The sequence below is a fragment of the Sceloporus occidentalis genome, unplaced genomic scaffold (genome assembly GCF_023333645.1).
Source record: "Sceloporus occidentalis isolate IW3139 unplaced genomic scaffold, rSceOcc1.0.p SCAF_20, whole genome shotgun sequence".
Classification (NCBI taxonomy): Eukaryota; Metazoa; Chordata; class Lepidosauria; order Squamata; family Phrynosomatidae; genus Sceloporus; species Sceloporus occidentalis.
Genome location: NW_028317000.1, coordinates 14,177,506 through 14,186,323, shown reverse-complemented (window position 1 = coordinate 14,186,323; position 8,818 = coordinate 14,177,506). Strand labels below are relative to the sequence as shown.

Genomic DNA, 8,818 nt, shown 5'->3' with positions numbered 1-8,818 from the left:
CTAAGAAAACCCTATCAATTTCATAAGGTTGTCATAGGTCTACAGCGATTTGAAGGCCCTATGGCATGCATATACAGGGATGCAGTAATTCATGGGGATTTGGGACAACTGTAGTAGGAATTGACAAAGCAATTGTCTTATTGCAAGCCGCCTCGATCCAACTGGAGAAGGTGGTCTACCTTCTACAGAGCCTGTCTACTTGCATACCATGCTTTCATAGAATCACTGAGTTGGAAGGGACCTCCAAGGGCCATCCAGTCCAACCCCCTGCCATGCAGGAATACACAAGCAAAGCCTCCCACGACGGATGGCCACCCAAACTGTTTAAAAACCTCCAAAGGAGAAGACCCCACTATTCTTCCATTGTCAAACAGCTCTTACCTTCACGAAGTTCTTCCTAAGGTTGAGGAGGGAACTTTTTTCTGCTCGCTTGCATCCATTGCTCCATGTCCAAGCATCTTCAGAGCTGCAGAAAACAAGTTTGCTCCATCGTCAATACGGCACTCCTTCAAATATTTAAACAGGGCTATCGTGTCACATATTGCTAATCGCTGTGTTGGTGTATATGTGCATTTTAATTTTTAATAATAATAATAATAATAAATTTTATTTTTACCCTGCCTTTCCATAAATATGATCAAGGAGGCTTACAAAATTTAAAACATTACAATACAAGGTAAAAATTCAATATAAAAGTTAAAAACATTACTACAAAGAACAGGAACAGGAAATCAATAAAATACACATGTCAAGGGCAAAGTACATATTATTATTATTATTATTATTATTATTATTATTAAAGAGAAGAAGAAATTAATTTTATTATTTTATTTTTTATTTATTTTGACCCCGTTACTTAACTTTTGCAACTGGTGGGTTTTATCAATGATTTTTAATTGTTGCAAGCTGCTTTGAGTCCCAATCTGTGGATGTAAGTAAATATAATAATGATTATTATTTACATCCCTCCTCCTCCTCTTCATTTTCTTCTTCCTCCTCCTCCCATTATTATTATCACCATTATTATTATTATTACTATTATTAATTCACTAACCCTCAATATGGAAGCCACTGACCTTTACTCAACTGTGTTCTTTCCAGTCAGTTTCCCTTTCGGTGGAATCCCAAAATCTTTTGGGTTTCCAAAAGAGATGAGAGAGTAGAGCCTGCGCACCCAAAAAAGCAAATGTTCGAACGATTCATCTCCTCCCTTTATCCCGAAAAACACATCCACACAATTTATTAATTCAATTAACCTATTTTAAAAGAAGAACAACCAAGTATTTTACATCATTTCGGCCAGTACAAAAGCAAACTCCTTCCGTAAAGCAGAAACTGTGACGGCCAGATTTTCCCATCCAAATCCTTCCACTTCCAACTGTTCGTTTTGCTGCTCCTTCCTTCCCAATTATCTGCTGCCTTGAGCACTGTCTCTCCGGCGCAGGCAGAATTCGAACCCGCGACAAGACCTTACTACTGGGGCTTACTAGTAAGTGGCAAAATCTGAACTCGTGAAAAGACCTTACTACTAGGGCTTACTAGTAAGCAGCAAAAAGTTTCCAACGGAGTAGAGAAGACAAATTCCCCGGCATTTGCGGGGAAGGACAGTTGAAATTGTGGCTGGGAAAGAAAACAATGTTCTCCCAAATCGCCCTTTGGGATCTCTACAACCCCCCCCCCAACAAAATACGCAAGTCTCTATGGTCCCTGGAAGGCCAGACATGTCTCCTTCTCTGAACAGACGCTAAAGGGAGCTCTGTCAGCCCCCAGTGGCATCAGAGGGACTTGCGGGGTCTTTTGAGGAACGCCAGAGTATAGTCCCGAGGGGCAGAGGCCTTTTGCTTCTTCAGCTGCACCTGGGACTGAGCCGTGAGCTGGAGTTTGATGGCACTCGAGTTAATCTTGGCTGCCACCAGCAGCTCCTTCATGCCCTTCATCTTCTCGCTCTGGAAGGTGAGGATGGGTCCTTCCGGGGGTGGGCTAGGACCACCACTAGGTCCGTCCTCCTTCTCCGGAGGCAGTCTGTCCACTCGCTGGCCGGAGCTGGGACGCCGGCGTTCGGTCACTTTCTTGGGCAACGGAGGCTCCTCAGGCTTGGACTCCCGGCGTGGACCCCGGCGGCGTCCTTCCCGGGGGTCTTCGCTGCCTTGGTCGTCGTCGTCGTTCGCTTCCACCTCCCGGCTCACGAGGGTCACCTTCTGCCGAACCTAAAGGGATGGGACATTGAAAGCAGCTTTGAGGGTCCTCTTCACTCAGGACTGTCAACTCTGACTGGCAGCCCCAGCTCTCCAAACAAAACAGGTTTAAAACGAAAACACCAAAAAAACCCACTGAGCTACTACTACTAAAGTTAAAATGTTTACATTCAAACAGTCATTCCAGTAAGTGGGTTTGAAACTAGTAATAATGGTTTAAACCAAAGTCTAGCATGGTTTAAATCAAGGACTAAATCATGAGTTCAACCAAGGTCTAAACTATGGGTCCAACCAAGGTCAAAAACCATGGATTCAACCAAGGTCTAAAACCATGGATTCAACCAAGGTCTAAAGCATGAGTTCAACCAAGGTCTAAAACCACGGGTTCAACCAAGGTCTAAAACCATGAGTTCAGCCACGGTTTAAACAAGCCAACCCTGCTCTTTAGGGTTTCAGCCCTTGAATAGATCTCAAATTCACTTAGCAAGCCTTGCCAACAAACACCATTCCCCCGTCCCTTTCCCCAAACCTCACCATCCCATCGAAGCGACTCAGGGACTGAACCAGGAAGGTGGCCCATCCTACATGGAGGACGGGCGTGGGGCTTCCCTCTTCCCATTTGCAGATGCCATCATAGAAGCGCAAGAGGTGGGCGAAACATTCGGGGTCCTGCAAGGCCGATCCGCCCGGCTGCGACGGGGAAACCTGTGTGCATGATCCAAGAAAACGGGGGTGAGTCAACCTATGCTGTATCAAGATGCTCAGAAGAGAGCAGCCAAGCAACCACAGCTCAGGATACAGGCGGGGGACTTGTCCGTCAAAAGTGTCAAGTACAAAAGGATGGAATCAATCAATCAATCACAGATGAATGGTCACAGACCATAACACGCATGATATCCGTCCTACAAAGCAGCTGTGACCAATGGCTCCCCAGTTTGGATGAATGCCAGCAAGGCACAACATTGGTCTCCTACCTCACTTTGGAACCCAAATGTATTCCCATTGTGCCCACCTCTCCTCTCTCGCCGCTGCCCTTCTCCTCCATGGAGTCTGCCAGGCTGGCCACCTCTTTTAACAAGTTGGGAATCACGTCGTTGGCCACATCGAAGAACTCCTTGTAGATCTCTTCATCTTCCCGGCAGTAGTTATAGCTAGGAATGGAAGAAAGGAGGAGATCAAACTATGGATATATCAAACCCATTCTCCCCTGCAGCTCTGCCCATTGCTAACGCTGCCATGCTGGAAGCAAAAACGCTGCATTTGGCAGATTTCTGCCTCCAAAGGAAGCCTGACAGTGATGCCCGCAGGAGCTTCCATTGAAATGCAAACACAGGTTGAGTCTCCATCATCTGAAACGCTTGAAACCAGGCGAAACGTCAGGAATAAACTCTTCTAGAACATGGCCACATTGCCCGAAAAACCCACCAAAAAACCCTATGGATGCCGGCCATGAAAGCCTTCGACTTCACATCATGAGATATTTTGGACCCAAGTCTAAACGCGAAAGTCATGCACGGTCCGTACATGCCTTATGCACACAACCCAAAAGTCATTTTATGCAGTGTATTTTCACACATTTGGTGCACGAAACAAAGCTTGAACACACCGAACCATCCGAAAGCAAAGGTGTCGCTATCTCAGCCACCCATGAAACGAGTTTTGGAATATTTTGGAATTGTGGATAAAGGAGATGCAACTTGCAGGAGCTTCAGAAACGCAAGTTTTGGCAGAAAAAGAAAGAAGTTAAGTCGTCTTTCTCAATCTGTTGCAGCTTTGGTGCAGCTTCCAGACTCTTAGGACACATGCATCATTGAAACAGAATACCTCCAAAGTGACCTGAAGCAGCTTTATTTTGGCCTGTCTGTATAAGGTCTATATCAGTGTAAAAGTAACATAAAGAAAACTCACTCTTGGATCACGGTGGCAGAGTCAGCCCAGGCTTCCAGCGCCTCCTTGACATTTTTGTTCCGACAGTGGTATCCAGCCAAATACATGTATGGATAGATGTGTTCGTTGTGGTAGTACTGTTTGGCTGAACTGATCCCCTAGAAGGCAACACAAAGTGGGTGGGCTGGACGTTAAAATGAGATTTAATCAGGATCTGGTGAGATGCAATGAGATTTAAGGGAGAACACAACCAGATCTAGATGTAACCCGGACATATCATATCATACTCAGTCAAGACAAGATGTAAGCGTTGCAGAAGTGAGACAACCAGAGCTGTGTAGCAGTTTGTGCATTAGACTAGGAGACCAGAGTTCAAATCCACATTCAGTCACCAGCCTCACAGGACAGCAATGGCTAACCCTCTCTGAACAAATCTTGCCAAGAAGAGCCCCATAATAGGGTTGCCTTAGGTTGCCATAAGTCGGAAACAACTTGAAGGCACACGGCCATATTTAAGGTACAGTGCACCCTTGTTATCCCTTTGGGTTTGGTTCCAGGACCCGCCGTGGGTACCAAAATCTGTGGATACTCAAGTCCCATTAAATACAATGGCATAGTAAAATGGTGCCCCTTATATAAAATGGCAAAATCAAGGTGTGCTTTTTTGGAATGTATATTTTTATGAATGTTTTAAAGCCACGGATGCTTCTCCGCAACGTCTCTTCCTCTGTCAACATGCATCCAAAATGCAAAAATAGTACCTGGTGGTAAAGGAAGAGGGGCTCAGGGCGACCGGCTGTGGGTTCAAGTTCCTCCAGATCAGCCAAGTTCCCCAATGCCATCGGATACCTGGGAAGGAAACCAAGAGACCCAAAGGATGAATACATACAAAGGACCAAGGTCTCTTTCACACAAGGCATAGCACAGTGATAGCAAACCTATGGCATGCATGCCAGAGGTGGCACTCAGAGCCCTCTCTGTGGGCACATGTGCCATTGCCCCAGCACAGAGTTTGCCAATGTTTGTTACTAGAAAGCCAGAGGGATGTGGCACTTTGCTATAGATAAGTGGTTTTGGGTTGCAGTTTGGGCACTCGGCCTCTAAAAGGTTCACCATCGTTGGCATAGCACTTTGAGACCACTTGAGATGCCATGGCTCCACCCTACAAAAGCTTGGGATCTGTAGTTTGGTGAGGCTTTAATGCTACCGTTAATGCCAATAACCAACACAGAAAGCAAGCGGAGACCAGGACACCCCCAAAAATACTCACTTCTCCAGGTGGCCAAGATCATAGAGGACCCACAGCAGCTTCTGCAAGAGACAGACGTTAAACAGAGAAGTCTTAGAACAGACAGCAATGGTTTATTATATTTTAGCTTTGTGTTATTCTGAGATGGCTTAAAGGCTAACCAATAAACATTGATATTGATATAGATAGCAATGCAGTTGGGAAGGGGATCCATTCCCTGCCAGCACCAGCTGGTTTAAACCAAGCTGGTTTAAATCATGATTTAAACTACGGTTTAATCTCAGTTTACATGATTTAAATCATGGTTTATACCGAATAATTAAAAAAAACCACTCCTGCAGCAGAACTGTATCACAGAATTGCAGAATCATATGATGCTATGATATGATTCTACTGCTTCCTTTAGCACCATTAAAGTCTATGCTATGTCAGCAATGGGTACCAAGGCACAGTAAATCGGTTCTGGAGCAAAAAGAGGGAGCCGCAGGACAGGTGTGTAGCTCACCTGCTGCAGCTGGAGCAACTCCAAGCTGTCCGAATGGAGGTCTATGGAAGGATTGATGGCGCAGACCATGAAGGCCACCTCCATCTGTCGGGTGCAGCAAAGGTAGGATCCCTTCAGGTACAGCCAGCTCTGTCAAAAGGAAAGGAGTTTCAATATGTGACGGGTTCGGGTCTAGAGAAGATACAAGGCACCCCATAATCCAACCGTAGGGTTTTCGGAGAAGACCCGGTTTGGGCAGAAGTCGACTCATTTGGCAGAAAGACCCTTCCCTGCTTAAGATCCCAAGCATCGGCTGTTTTACCCGCTCTGCCACGCCGGAGTTGACGGTCTGCCCACGCCGGTCCTCATTGCCCTTGCCGTGCCACGTCACCTCCGCCGTCTGCTCGCCGTCCTTGCCGAACACCACCCAAGCGTGGTCCTCCGAGAGTGCCAGGTGGACGTCCAAAAGCCCCAGCGCCTGGCAGGCGCCCACCACGGCAAAGGCCACACCAGAGCTATCCAGTTTGGTGCCTAAGAGGAGAGAAAAAGGAAACGTTGGCCTTAAACGGCAATGACATTGGAAACACTTTTGGGGGGCTTTGCGGTTACCCAGAGGACCTTCTCTCCTACCGCTCCCAAGTTATGGAATGGCTTGCTGGAGGTGACCCGCCATTTTACCCATCTTGACAGCCACCTCGATCTTAATGGAGAGGCGGGGTACAAATAATGCCAACCAAGATGGCACACCTGTCCGAACTCACCTGTGATGAAGCTGAACAGCGACTGGATGTGAGCCCGGTCTTTGAAATAGGACCGGCTCAAGCTGTTCCAGATGACATCCGAGACTTTCTTGACCAGTTCCCGGGAGGAATAACCATCCGGACGCGGGTACAGAGAGAGGTCGACTGCCCCCCGGATCTGGGCGGTGAAGCGGGCATGGAGGGCACCAATGATGCTGAGGTCGGCCACTGGGAAGTAGGTCAGGCTTTCGGGACCTTGGGCCGGCTCAAAGCTGATGCCTGGCACGTTGGTGGGCAAGACCCGGTTGACCGCCAAGAAGTGCTCCACGAAGCCCAGGACGAGGGACAGTAACACCAAATCCGGCTGCTCCCGGCGGAGCTCGAGTTCGAAAAGGCGCACCACGTCCGAGACCGAGCGCAAGGGGAACAGCGCCTTCTGGACCCCTTTCAGCCCCATGGCCGAGGGCAGCGCTGCGGAGCGGGAGGAGCAGAAGAGAGTCACCGAACATGAGACACAGAAGCAGATCTTAAAAGCCAGGTCAACTTCATTTATTTCTACAACCAGGTTAGACCTATATGTGTGTCTACACTGTGGAAATAATAGAGTTTGACACCGCTTATAAATGCCAGGATTTTGGCACAGAAGGCTAAAGACCTAAACTAGGATGCCATAAGGCAGAGCTATAGGGCTTAAAAGCGAGGTCAAGCCACATTATGTCTACAACTTGGCACCACTTTAACTGCAACGGTTGCACTTTGAAAACCAGTTTAGTAAGGCACAGCCCTCTTGCAAAACTACAGATCCCTGGCTCTCATTGGAAGGAGCCAAAGAACATTAGAAATGGTGCCAAGCTGCATTATTCCTATAGTGCAATCTGGACCTATGGGTGCATCTAGACTGTACTAATAATGCACTTTGGCACCACTTTAACTGCCTTGGCTCCATCCTAAAGAGTCCTGGGATTTGCAGTTTGGTTATTATGGACAGAGAAGGCTTGCAATTCTATAAACCCCTGGATTTCATAGGAAGGAGCCACAGCACTTTAAAAGTGGGGCCAAAGTGCATTATTTCTCCAGTGCAGATGCACCCAAAGAGAGATCCTTTCTTTTGACTCTGAAGTTTGCAAATGAAAGAGAAGAAAGGAAGAACCACACTTCCATCTTCCAACAAACCCAGCTTTCGGCAATCCTTTTCTCTTCGCACTTTGCAGCTGCAACTCTGCCTCTTGCAAAATTGCAAACAATATACATATATAGATAGATATATAGATATATACTTTGCAATTTGCAAAATGGTGGCATGGGATTGCAACCATCCAGAGCAACCCTGGCACACCCCTTTTGGGCTCAGACTCACCTCTCCAGCTCTCTTAATTCGAATCCACTGCAACAGAGCCTCCGGACCGCAAAGCACCATGGGAGTTGGAGTCTTTAAGGTTGCAATGCATGCTGGGAGGGGAGGGGTTTTTGCAGCCCTCTCCTCTTGCTTCCTAGACTTAGCAAAGAGGCTAGACTCCCAATGAGGAAGATGCCTTCTGAGTTATTCATTGCATAGGTTTGCAAAATTGAATGCAAAAAGGAAAAGTTTGCTTTTTTAAATGCATGCTGGTTTTGTAAGGATTCAGCCTCCTAAATGCAAAAAAATATGACCTCAAATATGCAATACAACAAAAATATTAAGAGTTGTGTTGGCATTGCAACAACATACAAAAGCCACAAAACAGGGATAACAAATGCACAAAATTACACAATGCAAGCTTTGCAAGTTTGCACTAGGCTTGCAAAGCCTTGCATTTTTGGTTGCAGCAATAAAAGTGTGGCTTTTTCGGTACATTTTGGGCATTGCATTTCCCCCCCACAATTTCTAGTGGATTTAGAAAAACCGCAAAGCACCCTGGGAGCCTCCTGGGTCTTTCCAGGCGCAATGCACTCTGGACCTTGTAGTCTTATCGGGTTAAACCTTCCAAAACATTTTGCAATTGTTTCCCAGCCAAATGCAACATGAAAACCCTGGAGGTGCATTTAGTTCGTTGCAAAAGAATGATACCTGTCCTAATTCTTGCATAGTCCAAATTGATAATTCAGCTTTTAAATGCTTTTATTCCTTGCTCCACAAGGATACTTGGCATCCTAAAATATATATATTGGGTCCTCTGTGTCTTCTTTTCCAGATGCATCTATGAGTGAATCAAGTAGCTAAAAAACAGTGATTCCCAAACTTGGTGTTGGACTTCAGCTCCCAGAATCCCAAATCTGGCAGGGG

At 46.5% G+C, this 8,818-nt stretch overlaps 1 protein-coding gene across 1 annotated transcript; it reads right to left on the bottom strand.

The window, feature by feature from the left end:
* Positions 1-1,238: 1,238 nt before the first annotated feature.
* MEN1 (menin 1) lies at positions 1,239-7,955 on the bottom strand. The gene is made up of 10 exons (XM_089483199.1): positions 7,913-7,955; positions 6,577-7,026; positions 6,138-6,346; positions 5,837-5,965; positions 5,353-5,393; positions 4,844-4,931; positions 4,104-4,240; positions 3,208-3,346; positions 2,730-2,900; positions 1,239-2,207 (listed from the first exon to the last, which is right to left on the bottom strand). Exons 2-10 carry the CDS (start codon positions 7,010-7,012, stop codon positions 1,776-1,778), a joined length of 1,782 nt encoding a protein of 593 aa, XP_089339325.1. The 5' UTR covers positions 7,013-7,026; positions 7,913-7,955; the 3' UTR covers positions 1,239-1,775.
* Positions 7,956-8,818: the final 863 nt, after the last annotated feature.